The sequence below is a fragment of the Chenopodium quinoa genome, unplaced genomic scaffold (assembly GCF_001683475.1).
Source record: "Chenopodium quinoa cultivar QQ74 unplaced genomic scaffold, ASM168347v1, whole genome shotgun sequence".
Lineage (NCBI taxonomy): Eukaryota > Viridiplantae > Streptophyta > Magnoliopsida > Caryophyllales > Amaranthaceae > Chenopodium > Chenopodium quinoa.
Window position 1 is genome coordinate 2,134,040 of NW_018742238.1, and position 20,027 is coordinate 2,154,066.

General features: G+C 35.7%; 2 protein-coding genes across 2 annotated transcripts; one reads left to right on the forward strand and one right to left on the reverse strand.

Moving 5' to 3' along the window:
* Positions 1 to 328: 328 nt before the first annotated feature.
* On the forward strand, positions 329 to 6,364 carry LOC110735436 (nucleolin 2-like). The gene is given in 5 exon segments (XM_021915631.1): positions 329 to 510; positions 512 to 1,233; positions 1,414 to 1,585; positions 5,317 to 5,363; positions 5,459 to 6,364. Coding segments are annotated over 5 exon segments (1,659 nt in total). The 5' UTR covers positions 329 to 429; the 3' UTR covers positions 6,096 to 6,364.
* Positions 6,365 to 7,450: 1,086 nt separating this feature from the next.
* On the reverse strand, positions 7,451 to 14,144 carry LOC110735426 (protein MAIN-LIKE 2-like). Its single transcript, XM_021915622.1, has 6 exons — positions 13,714 to 14,144; positions 11,442 to 11,534; positions 10,711 to 11,355; positions 10,450 to 10,617; positions 9,972 to 10,364; positions 7,451 to 8,603 (listed from the first exon to the last, which is right to left on the reverse strand). Exons 2-6 carry the CDS (start codon positions 11,532 to 11,534, stop codon positions 7,770 to 7,772), a joined length of 2,133 nt encoding a protein of 710 aa, XP_021771314.1. The 5' UTR covers positions 13,714 to 14,144; the 3' UTR covers positions 7,451 to 7,769.
* Positions 14,145 to 20,027: the final 5,883 nt, after the last annotated feature.

Sequence of the window (20,027 nt, forward strand, 5' to 3'; positions counted from 1 at the left end):
CGAGGTGGGTTGAAATGGGTTGTGTCGAAAATTTTAGACCCACGACACAGTCCGGGTTAAATCCGAGCTTTGCCGGGTTGGTATCGGGTTGAAACCGGGTCGGACCCACATGACCCACCAGCCATGCGGGTTAGGGTGGGCCGGGTCCAATCCGGCCCATTGGCCACCTCTAGTAGTAGTTATCCTAAACTAAGTCTCCGTGGTTCCACTAATACGGCGCCGTTTAGTGACCATCAACACAAAAGTCGAGTAAAACTCTTCGTTTTGGTGATGTAAAATATGTTGTCTCTTTAACCACATAAGAACATAAACAACTAATTGGCAAAGGGTTTTTTTTTTTTTTTTTTTTTTTGACACAGGCAAAGGGTTTTAATCTGAAGTTAGGGGTTTAAGCTTGAAGCAGAAAAAACCCATCGAAAAAGAAAAAAAATGGTGTTATCAAACAAGAAATTGAAGCAGCAAATAAGAGCTAAATTTGCAGAAATTTCAAACTCAAAGAACCCAGATTTCGAAATTGTAAAAAAACCCAGATTTCGAAATTGTAAAAAGCCCAGAAACCCCAAAATCACTGAAACAATTGGTGGATTCAACAACCCAGAAACCCAGATTATCAAAGAGAGAAAAACGCAGGGAAAATCTTTCAACTGGTGATAATAAGGATACCCATGTCGAAAAATCTTCAAAGGGGAAGAAAAGGAAGAGAGAGAAAGTGGGTGTTGAAAATGAGGGTGAAGTTGAGCTTAAGGTTGACGAAAATGGCGGTGGAAAGCTTGAAGTTGTTGCAAATGGCGGCGAGGGTCAAACATTGAGTATCAAGAGATTGAAGAGGATAGAGAGGAACAAGAGAAGGGAGAAGGAGAAGAATGAATTGATAGAGAAATTGAATGGTGAAAATGGCGGTGGAGTTGAGCTTAAGATTGTCGATAATGGCGGTGGAAAGCTTGAGGTTGTCGAAAATGGCGGCGAGGGTCAACCATTGAGTATCAAGAAATTGAAGAAGATGTTAAATTGGAAGAAGGAGAAGAATGAATTGGGAGAGAAAAGTGAGGGTGATGTTAAATTGGAAATGAAAGAAGGTAGTGATTTAAGCAAGGAAAAAAGAGTTCCTTTGAAGAAGAATAAGAAAAAGAAGAACAAGTCGAAGTCGAAATCGAAAGCGAAGATTGAGAATGAGGAGAAGCAATCTGAGGTTGATAATGTTGTGTTTCCAGAACAAATTGTTGCTGAGACTAGGTATTTCTCAAATTTCAACATGTTCATTTGGTCAATTTTTTGTGTTTGATTTGTTGTTTTATCTTAAATGCTAATGTTAATATACTATTATATATGTATGCATTTGTAAATGTTGATGACAATTTGATTTGGAGGAGAAGTAGTGCCTTATATAGATGTTTTGGTTTATTTGTTTGACAGTCAAGGAAATGAGGATGATTGTAAGAAAGTTTATGTTGGAGGGATGCCATATAGTTCGACCGAGGACGATATGTGGAGTTTCTTTGATCATTGTGGTACTATAACTGATATTGATTGTATGAAATTTCCTGAGACTGGAAAATTCAGGGGTATTGCTTTTATCAGCTTTAAGGTACCTATATTTTATCACCGAGATTATTTATATTGTTTTGAATTTTTGAGCATTTATACTTTACTTCGTATTCATGAAGATCAAATATCAGTGCTTGACATATTGCATTCAATCATTACAAATCTATCTTAGTGACATTGTTTGGGCTGGGGGAGAAGAATTGACCCTTGATAAGAATGATGTTACTGAATTCCATGAGATGTTAGGATAAAGCATGTAGAAATTGTTATTTGTGAGAACTGTTTTTCATTTGAATGCCTGAGTAAATGATAGCTCTTAAATTCCAGAAGGAACCTGATAGTCCTTAATTTTCAAAGCTTTGTTCGAGTGGCCCTCTTGTCCTCTTTAATGAAGACAATCTTGGTCAATTTGTAGTAATTAGTACAATAGTACAATCTGGTTGGATCTAGAATAAATAAAAATGGACTCTTCAGCCTATAAAAGAAGCTGCCAAACTCTCATTACCTTGTGGCAACATTTTTTATTTTGTTGTTGTACTAGTTATGTAGCAATCTTCTATATTGAACTAAAGTTAAGTGTTAACAATCCTAAAGCTTAACGTCTAGGCTTTTTGGCGAGGATGCTTTTCTCAACTACTTCCTCCGTTCTTTTTTACTTGACCCGCTTTGACTTTTACACTAATAACCACCCTTCCTTTGACCGTGTTTTGTGAATTATATGTATGGAAAAACTTATTCATTCATGTGGGATCTTGCTAGAATCGTCTCAATAAATACAATCACATATATAACTTTTTATCATTTTTACTTATAAAATATTAAAGCTATTGATGGTTTAAGTTGTACATCATCGGCAAGCGTGATAAAAGAAACACATCAAGTAAAAAAAATACGGAGGAAGTACGTTATAGTATAGGCCTCTTATAATTTAATCACAAATCTTCGAGAAATTTGATGGAAGGTATCCTATTTTGGGCATGTTTTTAGTTCTTACAAGGTTCCAAAAAACCTTTATTGATTTTTTATTTGTTTAATAGTTGTAAGTTGTTGAAACGATGTCATCGAATATTGACATATGTAACACATATTATATCATGTGCATGTATGCTATGTAGAAGACCTTGTTGGAGTAACTATTTCTCAGTTTCACCACTCAATTAGAGTGATGAGGAATATAGGAATCAAAGAATAGAAATATGCCTACATTTAGGAAGAAATGAAAGTCAATATTTTTTTTTTAATTTTTTTTATTATTATTATTATTTTTTGTTTTATTTCAATAAAGTATCCTGAATTTCAGGATTTTATGTTTAAATTTAGAAGTAGAGTTAAAATCAAACATGCCAATTTGCATATATACCTATGATTTATCTTCGCGCATGATCGTAATTCCCTGTCATAATAAAATAGCATATTCGTAATTACCAGTTTGTAACGGACTAAAACTCGTGCAAATTTGAATCTAAATTGAAATTATGAGAATATCTAGGCTCTTGTATCTTCCAAATTGCAAAGTTTTGCAAGCTTGTGAGTCTCAAAAACATCCATCTAAACAGCTATAGTGCCATCTTTCTTATCAAAGTCATAACAATGACATGTCCCTCTAATTTTTTCCATATATCTAAATCATTACACGTTGGCTAACTCCAATGGTAGCTTGACACAAGTCATATACGAAGTTGTTGTTTTGAAGCCTTGTGAACTTTATCACCCACTTTTTGACTACCTTGTTCAATGACAGGATTGTCATAATGTCCTACACATATCTCTCTTAAGTTCTACCTTCTATTCTTCCATGCGTTCATAAAAATCAGATATCTAGTCTCTAAATTATACGCTTTTATGAAATATTGTTGAGTTATAGATAGTTGCTAACTATGCTATTTTCATGTAATGTGAACCATTGATCGTCACCAATTAGTGATGTAAATTATGATTTTTTCACTTTTCTAAAGTCTTTGTGCATGTTTTTATGCCTTTACTCTCCATTTTCTCCTTCCCTTCTCTGATTCCTCCTCAGTCTTCCTCTGATGTCTCTTCTTTCCTTTCTTTGAATTTTATCAAATATTCTATAGGAGCCCTTTTCATTTTGCTGCTTCTGAATTTTAACAATCATAATTAATCCATCTTTTGGTGAAATATTAGACATTGTAAATAGGTTGACCTGAACAAAACACTCTATTAGAGTGGGGGGGGGGGGACCGGGGGAAGGGATAGGGGGAGATAAAGACGAGAAGAGAAATGGTGTGAGAAAGAGAGATAGAGGGGGGGGGGGGGGAAAGGGATGGGGGAGATAGAGAAGAGAAGAAGAAAAGTGAGAGAAAGAGAGAGAGAACCGGGGGGGGGGGAAGGTATGGGGGAGATAGAGAAAAGATCGGGAGGGGGATTAAGAAAGCGAGAAAAGATGTGGGAGAGAAACAGAGAAAAGAACGGCAAGATTGGGAGGGGTATTCTGTAGACTAGTAGAGAGAAGGGATAGGGGGGGACCGGGGGAAGGGATAGGGGGAGATAAAGACGAGAAGAGGAATGGTGTGAGAAAGAGAGATAGAGGGGGGGGGGAAAGGGATGGGGGAGATAGAGAAGAGAAGAAGAAAAGTGAGAGAAAGAGAGAGAGAACCGGGGGGGGGGGGGGGAAGGTATGGGGGAGATAGAGAAAAGATCGGGAGGGGGATTAAGAAAGCGAGAAAAGATGTGGGAGAGAAATAGAGAAAAGAACGGCAAGATTGGGAGGGGTATTCTGTAGACTAGTAGAGAGAAGAGATTATACTAGAACTGAAAAAGAAGGAAATCATGGAACGAAATTGTGCAGCAACCTGCAGTCATCGGCCTAGGGCTTACTTACTTTCACCTAGTGCTTTGCAAACAAAATCTTGGTTAATCAAAATTATGAGTACATATGTATGATCCAAAGCTTTCATATGTGATGTCATCCTTTCCTGTCATTAAATATTTGTACCACAAGATTGCTGACCTTTACCCCCTTTCTCCCTGGTAGTAGTAATCTCTTTTCTTAGGTGGCTGTGACTGAAATACTTCTGGAGGATTTGCATTTTTATCAAGTTTATGTTAGTTCTTGTTTGTATCAATCAAAGCAACGAACCTTTGTGATCCTCTGGCTTCAAGATATGCAGGCATAGAATTCCTGATATATTTAACATAACCATTGTGCCAGTGATCTTTTTTTGTCATGTTTACTATATCAAACTATCTATTACTTGTAGAGCTCCTTCTATTTGGCAAGTCAATATCACTTGAGCATTTGGACAATGCCATCTTATAGGGGGTTGGAGAGACTTGGAAGTTGTAGCAGCTCGGTTATTTTAAGGCTTTGGTGGTACTGGCTAGATTACTGGATGATCAAATAATTTAAATATATAAACATGCTTGTTTAATTTCCTTGGTTTTGAGTCTTTTGACAATAAATCCTCTCTTCCTTCTACTTAGTCAATTTATTGTGATATTTTTAAACCCATTACGTAAATGCATTCAACTACAAATCATTACAAGATTGTCCTGTAGCAGTATTATATATTGATGATATCTTTTTAGATGAGGTGATTCGTGTTGGCTAGTGGCAGGGTTAGTAGCCAGAGCCACCAGCACCACCCTGCAGAATGTGACCTCAATAATCAAACTGGAGAAATTCCTTCCCCCTCCCTTTTGAAATTATATATCCTGTTAGGTTTGCAAATGATAATATTACCTCCATCCCACCTTATTATTAAAATGCTTTCTTTTCCTAATTTTATAATGTTGTCATGCTTTTTGCAGACAGAAGAGGCTGCTAAAAAAGCCCTGGCACTAGATGGATCTGACATGTACGTGTTTTCCAATATGCACCTGTCTATTGATTACTTTTCTTACTTAAGTTTCACATCATTCATATACTTGTGTCAATCTGCTTTTATCTCAGGGATGGCTTTTACCTGAAAATTCAACCCTACAAGGCAACTCGTACCACTAAATCATCAGCCTTTATCCCACCAGTCATAGAGGGCTACAACAGGATATATGCTGGAAACTTGTCATGGGATATCACAGAAGAAGACTTACGAAAGTTCTTATCTGATTGTAATATAACGTCCATCCGATTTGGGGAGGATAAAGAGACTGGGGAATTCAAAGGATACGCACATGTGGACTTCTCTGACAGTGGCTCTCTTACAAAGGCATTGAAACTAGATCAGCATGTAGTATGTGGACGGCCTGTGAAGATAAGTCGTGCAGTCCCTGTGAGAGGAGCTATAAGACATCCGGGGTCTGCCTCAGCACCATCAACTATGAAACCTCAACAGAATATTATTGGAGTTATGCCGCCAGCTGTAAAACCTGGAGAGAATCATAGTGTTGTTATGCCAGCAGCTGTAAAACCTGAAGAGAGTTATAATGAAGTTGTGCCACCAGTAGTACAACCACCAGAGAATAATACCGGGGTTAGCTCTGGGAAGCTTAAGAGGAGGACTTGCTATGAATGTGGTGAACGCGGTCACATTTCTTCTGCCTGTCCAAAGAAACAAGCTACTGAACAAACTGCTCCAAATGCTAGTTAATCTATTATCATAGAATTGTGACCATCTCCAGCCACTTGCCGTGGAGAATTTTTTTGACGCACCAGTAGTTGATTACCAGCATATTGACACTTTTATATGGTCCATATTTATAAAAGGAATATTTCTTTCTTGCCCCTCATAGAGTTGAGCTACACAGTATTTGCTAGTTTTACGAATTCGTTATTTGTACCTCTTTCTCCCCTTCTGTAGGAGCAACTTCTACAACTTTGCACTTTCCAAATGGAAAAGTTAGATAAAATTTTGTTTTCTGAGAAAGATAATATGAAATTTCACAATCTCAGGCTTTCTGTCTTCCAAAGCTTGTATGCAACACATTAGTCAGTTAAAAAAAATGGTGAAGTTCTCTTATGCCATTTGAGGAGGCAACTGTGAAGCTCTTTGCATCCAAATACATGTGTTGTACGAAAGATTCGTTGTGGATCATATGACTTTCCGATAATAACTTGTGTTCTATCAAGGGTAATTGGAGGTTATTTGAAAATCGAGTACAAGAAATGAATTATATGATGATGAGTTGAGCTAAGTTCAAGCTTAAGATAACTTTTTTTGTTTCAAGTTAAAAGTAAAGTCTAGTACTTTTCAAACTAAAAAAAAAAAAATACAAGCTTAATTTCACTTGAAAAACTCAACTTCAATTTAAAATTTCTTTTAGGTTATCAAAATTATCATGTTGTGATTATTGACAATGTTTTGGCAACTAGTCTAGAACGTCTTCTATCTAAAACTTCATTCCATACATATTATTATGTTGACCTTTTATGAAAGTTTCATATTTATTGCAACGTTTTCCTATTGGCATATGGTTTCTCTCTCTCTCTTCATCTAAAATCTGCATACTTTCATGTTGCAATTTTTGCAAAACTTCATAACATTTTTGTAAACATTTTAAGTTGTTATTCTGACTTTTGAGATCATTAGTTGTGTCGGCCTTTATTATAATTTTATACTTTTTTTTTTTTTTGACAATTACTATAATTTTATAGTTATGAGTGTGTGCTAATACTTTGCTTTTTCTCATTATTATAGAGGCTTTTTGAAACTCCTTTGCCTCCTTCAAGAAACTAAGGTACATATATACTCCCTCCGTATCGTAATAATCGCAACACTTTGACTTTTGCACTATTCATATGCTTACTTTGACTATACTTTTAATCAATATATAAAAAATATATATTGCCATGTAAAATATTTTTGGATTAGTCTTTATGTATATTTTCATTAGATCAAACTTTTATATGTCTTATATAATATATAATTACAAATATTAATGGTCAAAGTTGTGCATTGGCATGTGTGTCGGTCAAAGTGTTGCAATTATTAAGAAACGGAGAGAGTATAAAATACAAACTTATCCTTCAGCACAATAAATCAATCAGTAAGTTTTGATAAATATTTACATTCAAAATTGAGAACATAGTCTAATTCCATATCTAGTTAATAAACATAGAAGCTCTCTATACAGACCCAATGATGTGACATGAAGACTTCGTCGTTTCATCTCAACTTTGGAAACAGTAGTTCAACAAAATTATCTGGTGACGAGGGTTTGTATTCTACTGATGTAAAAACAAAGATCAGTAATCCAAATTTGTTAGTAGGCTACAGAGAAAATGCAATTTTCGTAGAAACAATGTATGAAAAAATTTGGACTGTTCATGTTGATTTGATACCATTATTAGACTGCTGAGAAATGTCTTCTTCACTTTCATGAGATGAATGTGGATGTACCTTCATAGGCATCTCGGTAGAATGAGGTGTGCTATCATCAAGAGGAGAGGAAATATGGTCCTCTCTGTGAATCAAGTTAGCTCCGTGTTCATCAACCTTAGTGTCTTCATCAGAGAAGTCACTGGGCTCCTCTTGATTACAGGAACCTGGAACCAAACCATTTTCATGATCATCAAGCTTGGTGTCCTCATCAGATGGAGGGCAATGCCCGTCTTGATGATCAATGAAGTCTGACGGCTGTGATCCATCAATATCGTCACAAGAAGGCATGGCAGTTACTACCTCACTCTCATGCAAGCAGATCTGTGCATCACCTACTTCATTCACAGAAATGCAAAGCTGAGCTTCATCCATATCTTCTTCATTTACATTTGCAATGTCTGGATGACATGGGTGATGATGATTGACCAAACGAACTGGGTGATGCATCTGTTGTACATATTCAATATCAGTTAAAGCATAATTTGGTATTAGTTGATCGTCTCTACATGTGTTATCCTCTTCACATTGCTCCAACTCATCTTTCCGCCTTCGTTTTCCCATTCCTTTTCTTCTGATCTTCTCCTTACCCCTACCTCTCTTGTTGCAATTCTCATTTTCTGGCGATGGTGATGCTACTGTGACAACACTTTCTGCTTGGTCACGTAAACACTCATGAATGATATATCTGATCCTGGTTATTGAGTGTATTTGCTCATTATCCAATCCTTGTAGGGACATTGTATCAGCAATGTGTGCGACTTCACGTAGAGTTGCATTCTACAATATTTTAAAAAGTAGGAAATGTAGACATGGAAAAAAGGAACAAAAAAGAAAGAAATTAACCAAAGCTGAACAAACAATTTCTTTTTTAAAAAAGCATAGTTCACTTTAAAAAAAAAAAAAAAAAAAAAAAAAAAAAAAAAAAAATTCAAGGAGTCACTGAAATTAATAATTCCAACTATTGACAGCCACTTATAATAGTTTCAACTATGGATTATTCCAAATAACCCCAACTATGTGGATGCCGATCCAAAACTGTCCAGTGACCTGAAGAAAATGGTTTATTAGGTTACAATTACTTCTCTTCTGTTTCCACAATCATCTCCTCCTATTTTCCAACAACTTTCCTCCCCCGACTCCATTACCATTTTTCAGCAACTCCCCTACTTCATACCCTTTACCCTTTTTGGGCACAACATAAAGATTGAAAGAGAGTTTCAGGTACTGTTTGGTTGCAAGGTAAGCAATCACAGTGGTGGGGACTGAGTCTGATTGCAGAAAATAAACTTTTGCTGTAAGTCAGGAGTCATTAACTTTCATGGTGGTAATATCTGATGGTAATGTCAAGCGCAGATAGTGAGTGCGGTTTTCCCCTGTAGTTTCTAGAAAGTGCAGCAGCATGGAAAGTTGTTTTCACGATTAAAAGATAGCAAGAATGAGAAAAGAAAAGGACGTAATGGCAGTAGTGGATGCCTTTTGTTCTTTGCCTTAGATAGAGAAGGGGGAGGGATGGTTGAGAATGGAAACAGGAAGGGCTTAGCATAGGCGGTCCAGGTAGCTTGGTTCGGGGAAAAGAAGGTGGGGGTAATGGTAATTAATTAAAGCAGGCAAGGAGAATGGGACGACGAGGGCGAAGACTATTGGGCAGGACTCAGGACGGATGCAAGGTGGCTGTTCTTTTAGGGGAAGAAGCTAATATACGCGTGAGATTGGGCTTGGAAGGCAAGGGAGTAACTTGACTTGGTTGAGCAAGGGTCCAAGGGAATTGGTGCTTGGAGGACTTACTGGCAGGGAGGACGAAGAAAATAAATTAGTTACCTGCTTTTCCGGTTATGAATCACATGGAATCAATCTAAGAAGACAGCTTCCATTGTTGAGATTATTTTGAAAAGTTCATGATTGAAATAAAAAGCAAACCACCAATAGTTGGGATTATTCTTGTCAATTACTCCTTGCTTTGGATAGATGTTAAGTACTATTCAATCAAAGAAAGTAAAGGTCAGTGGTATGCAATCAAAGAACAGAGCAAAGAAGTTCAAAACAGCGGTTTTGTAAAAATCATTAAGAATAAAGTGTGGCTTTAAGAAAATTTCTATTTAATCCAACATTCAAAACGGAGAAAGAGAGCAAAAATAAAAAGGTTACCATTCTTTGAAACTCGGATGCAAGAGGAATCGGTCTTCCTACAAATCTACGAGTAATTCTCAAATACCAGTGCATATATTTGCTATCATCAGCATCTTCTCCATTATGCATGATATGGATATGCCGCTCTGACCATTCTTTGAGCTCCAACTCCATTTTTCCGGACAAGTCCACCCCACCATCAACTCCACGGCTCTTTCTTTCCCATCGGTCTACTGATTCTGGGATCGGTTGATTAGGCATGCCATACTGCCTCATACAACGATCTGGTAGGTGCCTCTCTGCCTTGTCAAAGCATATCAGCATCGTTTTAGACCTCCCCAAAATTAAGCTGCTTGCTATATTATCAGGTATTACCATGGGGTCAACATTCTGATAGGGAAACCAGTCTACCTGCAATGAAACAGAATGAAAACCCATTGTCATCTGAAAATTATCCAAAATGTATATATATAGAGACTGATCATGGTAGGCGTACATCAGCCGGCTTTAACGAGTCCAATGCCTTACGATAGAAGGTTATGTCTCGATTTGTAGTAGGACCATTTTGTTTTCCTTTCCACCGAAGTACTAGAGGAAAGTTATCATAATATGAATCTTGGGGAAGTTTTGGTCTGCCAATATTCAGGTGGAAGTAACTCCAACACTGGGAAAAAAAAGAAAAGTTAAGGTCACCACATACAAAAAGAGATCTTAAGGCATCTTTAATATAAGCTAAAAAACAAGCAGACTTAAGCACCTGTAATAGCGTTAAGCCGCCACTAACAGTGCTCTGAGATCTCAGTGATGCATTACCAAGTGCTCTATACAAAAAAGCCAATGCTGCAGCACCCCATGCATATTTCGCACTGTGGTCAAAATCCTCAAACAGAGGAAGGTACATCACTGGGACCTTATTACCAGTAGTAGTGGAAAAAATTGTACTTCCAACAAGGTAAAGAAGATAAGCCCGGGTATGGCGTTTTATATCTTCAGTTGATGCATTTTCAGGACAACGAGAGAAGCATTCTTTCAGCCAACTAAGCTTCACCATGCCACCACTAGTGTATCCAGAATCTGGTGCCTTTCCCAGATATCTTTCACATACAGCATCACATGAAGTATATGTGACCCCTATAACAGGTTCTCCGTCGATTGAAAGTCCAAGTAAATAGGCAACATCTTCAAGGGTTACAGTCATTTCCCCAACTGTCAGGTGAAATGTATTTGTTTCCCTACGCCATCTTTCAACTAAGGCAGATATCAGTGGATTGTCTATGCTAATTGCAGGAATGAATTTCAAATACCCAAATCCTGCCTTATCAATTAACTCAATCTGCTTTGGTGTTAGTACCCACTGATTGAGCTTTGATGTGTGTTCATGACATCTAAGTGCACCACGCTCCTGAAAATATCCATTTTAAAAATTCAGTAAGCAAGCCTGAGATTCAAGGACAATCTGTATTTGCAAAAGCATTGCCAATGTATTACCTGCCCTTCCCAAACAGCAGAAGAGACATGCTTCTCTTGATCATAAAGAACAGAATCATCTAGTGGTCCTGGATTGAAAGCATAAAGGTCCATCTACATGAGAAAAATAAAGTCAGAAACTGGGGCCAAAGGGAAACCATCAAGCTCAAGATTGAAGTTTGAGTGTAAAAATGTATAAATGCTTCATAATTTCATAGTCAACAATTAAGAAGCTAACGGTTTTTTGTTTTTGGACATATTGTGTAACTCTTTTGAAAGGGTTTCCTTTATTTATATGCATGAGAGAACAATATTAAGTGGAAGGGGGATATACAAGCCAATAAGCTAAATCCTCCAGAGTTGCCAAAATACATATTGACTGAAATTATAATTATAATGATAAAAAAAGAAAAGAGTATTAACAAAATAAATATTAGGATGGAGAAAGCAATGCTAGAAAAGAAAAGATTTTGAGTGACCTACAGAAATGCTTGATCTCTTCCATATGAAGCTACAAGCTACAACAAAATCTAAGTAAACAAAGGCTAAAAAGAGACACTAAATGGTCCCAATAATCTACCGTCTATGCAAGAGGGAAACAAGACACTTAAAGCTTCATTGCCCGCATATATACCAATCTAAATAGGCCTCTGGCATTTAATTTATGTAAAAACAATGATTCAATCTATCGAATAGACCATCATTTTACCTAAAATGCAAGAGTGCAGGTGTCACTTATGAAATTTAATGTTAATGTTCCCTCAGTTTGTTAATGTATTTCACTCTTACAGTGGATATCTGAAATTATTTTCCACATTTCATTTTCAGGTTTAAAAATCCCAATCCATATCCCAGAATGCCTTTATGAGCCAAGTCTCAAATCCATCATCCATCAATCAAAGCCTTAATCCCATAAGTGGGGAGCCCAAGTCTCAAATGGCAAAGAATGTCATATGCCCTCCAACTCATTTATAAATAATTTAACTATTACATATTGTGCCCTGACTATATCGTAGGCTAAAATTATGAGCCAGCCCATATTGCGGAAACAAATAAAGGATGGAGGAAGAAAATCATTGTCAATTAGCATTACAAATATTATACCCACTTATGCTTCACCAACCATATCCATTGTTAACAAGTGTGCAATTAATTGAAAACATCACACACAAACACAAGTATAGCTATTTGAATAAAAAAAAAAAATGGTTTCCCCAACCCCCTTTTTTTTAACCAGCTCATCTCCGCCATTCAGTAGCAATGTTTTCGTCTTTGTCTAATTATTACATTCCAAACAGATTGCAAGGAGCTATGGTTACAGGCCTAACAGCAATGGCATACAAGGTAAAAATAGCTCTACAAACACCTGAATTACTTTAAATTTTCTTCTTTACAATTGACCCGAAATTGCAACCAGCCCCATAAGTCTTTTATTCTAAATCACTCTCCCATTCTACTTAACATGAAAAGCAATACTCTTCCGTTTTTATTTTCTCCACTTACAACATACACCATTGGCACATTAATACTCTTAATTTTTTCCATCACCCTCCCATTCTACTTAACATGAAAAGCAATATTCTTCCTTTTTTTCAGTTACAACATACCCCATTGGCACATTGTGAAAAATAAGTTAACACCAATAAGATGCAAGGTTTGAGTTGTCAATGTTTTGAGTTACTTTAATCGAATTGTCCGTCTACCTTCTCTAATCTCTTCCTTAAACTATGTACCTAAGGAGTATGTTGTATGTTCGGAGGTAGCACGTAACTAGTTCAAGGCATGTACTCAGTCCTAAATTCCTAATGTACTATAATTCCAAGTTGTAAGGTATCGATCGAAAAGAAGCAATTTTTGAAAACAAAAATTCATCTTTTAAGTCATTTTATTTACTATTTCTTATATCCCGCATTCCAGACTAACAAATGGGAAAAATTAAATATTAATAATCTGATTTTAATGAGTAATTAAGCAACTTAAAAATAAAATGTTTAGCAGAAAAAAGAACACTGACCAAAAAATTATAGTACTTGTATACAATATTCATAGACAACAGTCAAAGCAATAGCAGTGACCCAAATGACAATTACACCTGCCATTGCTGCCAATTAGCAGAGGCAGCAAAAACATTGTTCATGAAAATTAAAACCATGACAATTAAAATAACACAAACAAAACATAAAATTATGGTCAAGAAAAGAGCAATAATATTAAATTAAAGTCTAAAAAGAAATTTGGTAAACCTAAAAATGTTGAAAATTTGAAAGAAATTGAGAAAAAGGCAGTGATTTACCTAAGAGAAAGCGTGTGAGTCTTTGAATTCGATTTCTGGGAAAAAAGTTTGATCCTGAAATTGTAAAATTGGGGGAAAGTTGGGTTATCTTAGATGGAAGTGGAAAAGAAAGAAGAGGAATAAAAGGGTTGTGTTGTTGTAGTTGTTTGTATGTGAGTGTTCATATGGCTTCTTCGATTTGCTTTATTATGAGTAGTTTTCTGATTGTTGAGGAACAAGAAGATGGTTTTTTTTTTTTTTTAGGAAGTATACTCGTGTTTTGCAACAAAGGATTTGAATAGATCAAAAGAAAGCTTTAGATACACAAATAATTGTTGTGTAGATTTTTTCTCAAATTATGCAGGGATTTATATTACCCCTTGAGCGGATTACAACACTCCCCCTTGAATAAATTTCTATAGGATGACTCCTATCTAAAAATTTATATTAGGTAAATACAAATATTACCACTATTGCACATATATGTTTATCTACCTCATTAAAACCTTGCCAAGAAAAATCTAGTGGGATAAAAACTTAGACGAAGGAAAAAGAGTACAACACATGTAGGGTTCCCCCTGAATTTAACACATATCACAAAAGCGGCGGCGCGACGCATGTCGGTCATATGCACGAGTTCTTGAAATTTGCTAGGTGATAATGTTTTTGTGAACACATCGACTAAGTTGTTACATGAGTGGATATGCTTGACATTAATCTTTCCTTCCTTTTCCAAATCATGAGTAGATTAGAACTTGGGGTCGATGTGTTTCGTTCTATCACCTTTGATATAGCCTCCTCTGATTTGTGTAATGCAAGCAGTGTTGCCTTCAAACATTGTAGTTGGGATTTCTTCGATTGTTTTGATGCCGCTCTCTTTGAGTATATGTTGGGTTAACGATTGCAACCATATGCATTCCCTACCAGCTTCATAAAGGGCAATCAATAGCTTGGCTTGATGAACTCGCTGTTAGTGTCTGCTTGGTTGACTTCCAAGAGATCGTTGTATTGCCATAATTGAAAAGATAATGTGTGTTATGATTTTGATTTTACTGGATCTGATAGGTAGCCTGCATCAGCATATCCCACAAGGGTAGGATTTCCATTTCTTGGATAGAAGAGCCCTACATTGATTGTTCTGCGTATATAGCGGAGTAGGTGTTTCACTCCATTCTTATGTCTGCTTGTAGGTTCAGAGCTATACCTTGCTAACAAGTTCACCGAGAATGCAATGTCTTGCCTAGTGTTAATGGCCAAGTACATCAAAGCACCAATTGCACTTAGGTATGGCACCGCCAGACCAAGTACATCCTCACCTTCTTCTCAGGGTTGAAATGGATCATCTTTGATGTTTAGAGAACGAACAATCAATGGTGAACTCAATGGGTGTGCTTTGTCCATGAAAAACCTTTTTAATACTTTCTTGGCATAATTGGATTGATGAATTAAGATACGATCTCTTATATGATCAATTTTGTCTCATTTTGTAATATGAGACAAAATTTTGTTCTTCTAAGGTCTTTCATTTCAAATTCTTTCATCATACATTTAGCGGTCTCTTTGATTTTGTTAGGTATCCCGATGATGTTTAAAGCATCAACATGCACCGCTATTATAGCAAAACCATTTTTGGTCTTTATTTTTAAGGCACATGGACAAATTTGGTCGTTCTTATACCCTCCTTCATTAAGAAGGTATTTACTTAAACGGTTAAACCACATCCTCCCGGATTGCTTTAAGACGTAGTGTGATTTTTTTCAATTTTATAGAATGTGGCTTTCGAGGTTTTGACCTCAAAGGTTCAAGTAGTAGTTCAAGTCCTTCGGTGACTCTCATATAGATGTCAGTATCACGTGACCTATAAAGGTATGCAGTCACAACATCCGTTAAACGTATTTGCAGTCCTTTGCATGTTGATAGACTTATGAGGAACCTTTATGTTGTGGCATCTACCACAGGAGAATATGTTTCTTCATAGTCGATTATCGGTCTCTAAGAGAAACCTTGGGCAACAAGTCTAGCCTTGTATCTTACAATTTCGTCCTTTATTTTCGTTTCTTTTTCTTATGAACATCCATTTGTACCCAACGGGTTTCACTGCTTTTGGAGTCCGGATTGCAAGACTAAAAATTTTGCATTTTGCGAGAGATTTTAATTCAACCTGAATGACTTCTTTCCATTTTGGCCAATCACTCCTTTGTTGGCATTCATCTACTGATGATGGCTCGATGTCCTCAACATTAGTGATGATTTCTGTGGCAATTGAGCCAGCGAATTTGTCATTGGCATAAGTTTTTACTATATCCACTGTTTTCTAGTGTGGACATAGTTTATTGAAATTTCATGGTTGTCAACAATTTCGTTTTCACGCTCCCCTCGGATATACCATCTAACTCTTTAGGCTCATCTTGTGGGTTGATGATATTTTCATCATTTTGGTTATCCGAGGAGTTTTCACCCTTTTTATTTCTCATTTCCACTTTTTTAGATTTTCTCGGTTTTAGGTCTTTAGCTCCGAGGGGTCTGGCACGTCTTTTGCATGCTGCAGACTTACCAGAAAATGGATTATCCACTTCTTTACAGAGATTTCAACCCTAGCAGGAGCATTCACTGCTGGTATATGTGACTTTGTCACTCCTTTTGTATCAGTGAATGCGTATGGCAATTGGTTTGCGATGTTTTGCAAATGTACTATTTTTTGAACTTCTTGTTCTCACGCAATTGACCTAGGATCAAGGTATGATAAATTTTGGGCATTCCATGATATTTCTTTCCAACATAGGCCCTCTTTATCTCCCTCTAAGGTTAGGACGACTGTCTCATTAAAGTGGCAATCGACGAACTGAGCTGTGAAAAGATCACCCTTCAATGGTTCGAGATATCGTGTAATGGAAGGTGATTCATATATAGCCAACATAGATTCCCAACCTTCTTTGTGGGCCCATTTTATTATGTTGGGGCGCTGCTATGGGAACATAGACTGCACATCTGAATTCCGTATAAAATTAATTAATTATTTAACTAACTTAGACCTTCAAAAATATCAAAAACTAGTAAAAGGGTAAGTAAGGGTCGATCTCACAAGGAGATTAATTAACTCTTTAAATTTAAAGTCTAACTCGAGAAATAAACTATATACGTAAAAGAATATTATTCACACTATGTACATGAGATTGAGGGGTTTAAATTGAACGAGTAACTAAGATTAAAAACACTTATCTACTATTTACAATACACAACAAGCAAACCACCAATGTGATCAGAAAAATGAATACATCTTTTTCTTATTTCCTATTTTTGGTTTTTTGTTTTTTAAAAAAAAACAAAACTGAAAACAAAAAATAATGTCGAATAAGCCATAATTATTCGTTTATCTTTTCGTTCATTAGAGTAACATCTTTTATTATTCTAGTTATATTTTTTCCTATCCAAATGGCTATGCATGTCTTTTGCTAGAGATTAATGACGACGGAAAAACGAAAAGTTATTGTAAAAAAGACAAAGGGTTGTGATGAAACCATATGGAGGAAAGGTCAATGGAGCAAGTTACCAAAGTAGCAAAGAATGCAAGAGAGAAGAAGACTAAGAAGTTACCAAAAAAAAAGGTGTCTTTCTTTCTTTTTTTTTTTTTTTTGTGGTACTTCATTTAAGTTTTTTTTGGTAAATAATTTCTATTTTGAATCAAAAAATAATTGTTGTATTACATTTTGTGGTACGATATTTTGGAATAATTATAATTTTCACTCTTATTAGTTATGTGCTATATTATATTGATCTAGTTGTTTTTTTTTATTTTTTTTTCGTATATTATATTCTAAAGAAGTAAAAAAATGGTGGAACCAGCAATGACATCTAGATGTCATCATTATGTCACAGTAAGGCCCCGTTCACTTCACCTTATTTTTGGTGAACTGAAATCATTTTTACTAAAATGAAATTATTTTTGCTGAACTTAAATTATTTTTACTAAACTGAAATTAATTTTATAGAACTGAAATTATTTTTGCTGAATTGAAATTATTTTTACTGATTTTCTATATATTTCTTCTTTAAATTTACCGAATTTTACTAAACTAAAATTATTTTAACTGAACTGAACTTATTTTTACTAAACTTAAATTATTTTTACTGGACTGAAATTAATTTTACTGAACTGAAATTATTTTTACCGAATATTATTTTTTAAGGTGAAGTGAACAGGATTTAACAGGAGGTCAAATCATTTGTGTAACACCCTTTTATTTCCTTTAAAATAGTTGTTTTTGCTCTTTTTAAAATACGAAATAGGAAAATCTAAAACATTACCACCACCGTGAAAACGGCTAAGGCAATTATCAAAGACACACAGCGGAAGACTTGTTTAAAAACCATTCAAAAATAAAACCAACACTTAAAAAGTCAACCAAACGAAATTAAAGTCAAACCAAAGTCAAACGAAGTCAACCTACAACTTGGAACCATATAGGCCCTTTTCAAACCCAAACGAATAATTTTGCGTTAGTCTTACAAGAAAATATATAAAATAATCAACGCAAACAAAACACATCATATTCTTATGGAAACTAAACAAGATTTGCTCTTCACTCATGCCTAGGGGTGAAAGTGATATGGATAAAAACCAAAAACTGAACCAAACCGAACCGAATTAACAATTTGGTTTGGTTTTTTTTCCTATTCGGTTCGATTTCGGTTTGAAAAAATAAAAAAAAATTGGATTTCGGTTCGGTTTTGGTTTCGGGCTTCCAAAAACCGAAATCCGCTCCAAAATATTAGCTCATTGTACATAAGCCCACCTTTTCACATATAAATATATAAAAAAAAAAACCCTAATGCCCAAAACTCTCACATTTCACACCTCCCTTCTCTCTCCTCTCTCCTGCCTCTCTCCTCTTTCAGTCTTTCAAGTTTCCTTCCTGTCTCCATCATCACTCTTCTTTCATGCCTCCTTCATGCCTCCCTTCTCTCTCCTTCATCTCTCCTATAGTCTTTCAAGTCCTCTCAAAGTCTCAAATTTAATTTTCTATATTCTAGCTGGATTTCATACCCAAATTTGAAGAAGAAAATTTTTGGTTTTTTTTAAAGGAATTATAGTAGCAGCTTAAGAACGAAGAGGAAATTGGGAATATATATGAACTGCGGTCGATTGGGAAGAACAAGATGTGTTTTTGCATGATCTCTCACCGAAATTGTAGTATTCTTGTAGATTTTAGTGTTGTAATCCATAGAATTTATTAATTATCATAATTGTATTACTATTTTTTTACTAAATTTTTGTAGATCTATTATTTATAAATTTGGTTGTTTTTTTTTTATAATTTTTTTTATATTTTTAATTAACTTTTAAATCTGGAAAAAAAAACCTCCAAATTTCGGTTTTCGGTTTGGAACCGAATTAATTTTTTAAATTTCGGTTTGGATTGGTTCGGTTTCAGATCTAATTCAGTTCAGTTTCGGTTTGGAAAATTCAAAACAGAATTAATTCGGTTTGGGTCAAAATCCAAACTGAACACCACTTTCACCCCTACTCATGCCCATCATGAAAATGCTCCATAACCTGAAAAGTTTCTCTTTACTTTGTCCCCACTACTCACCATTAGAAATGGGTCATCGTAGGGCCAAGGTAAAGACAAGGCCAAACAAACGTACAATATACACAATCAGCAATGCTAAGTACATAAGCGTAAACGATCCACATTAACATGCATACATCCTAACATCACACAACTTACCTTGTTGCACCTGTTTACAAGCATACAACACACATTTCATTCAATAGACATTTCCATTGCTTGTTTAATTTGATTATGTATTGAACGAGTTTCCTCCTAACCTGCCCCAATAAAGGGGTACTAACACGGGAGCTAACCGTGCCAGTACAAAAGAACCACTTGTAAGTGGTGGAATTCCTGCGTATAATAATAAAAAAGAAAATACAGCGTCTGGTACTCCCAGTAGAAGGTATGGTTAAATATAAAACCCCATAACTCCCCCCCCCCATATGTTCATACTCGAGGTATATACGTTCCAAGAGTTTTGGTGCGTCATCTCTTTCACTTTACGTTGCTTACATATTTTAAACTTGGTGATGACTCTCAATCCACAACACTTTATGATCAGTCATCATAAATCATTTAAGCAATCAAAAATACCAATTTAATTCTTAAATAATTAGTGACCACATATAATTTAATGTTGAACCCTTTTTAAACTACCTCGACGTTAAATAACACCTTAAGCGCATAATGCACCCCAAATCATATCCCTCGGTGTTCATAACACCTTAAGTGCACTTAGGCACCTAAATATAATATAATCCTCGCGTACATAAACACTTA

Bases quoted from the DNA above. Each gene is read 5' to 3' on its own strand.
- LOC110735426 (XM_021915622.1), bottom strand. From the start codon at position 11,534: ATGGACCTTTATGCTTTCAATCCAGGACCACTAGATGATTCTGTTCTT. The intron at 11,356-11,441 runs GTAATACATTGG...GGATATTTTCAG, and splicing joins CTGCTGTTTGGGAAGGGCAG to GAGCGTGGTGCACTTAGATG. The intron at 10,618-10,710 runs GTGCTTAAGTCT...TTTTTTTCCCAG, and splicing joins GCGGCTTAACGCTATTACAG to TGTTGGAGTTACTTCCACCT.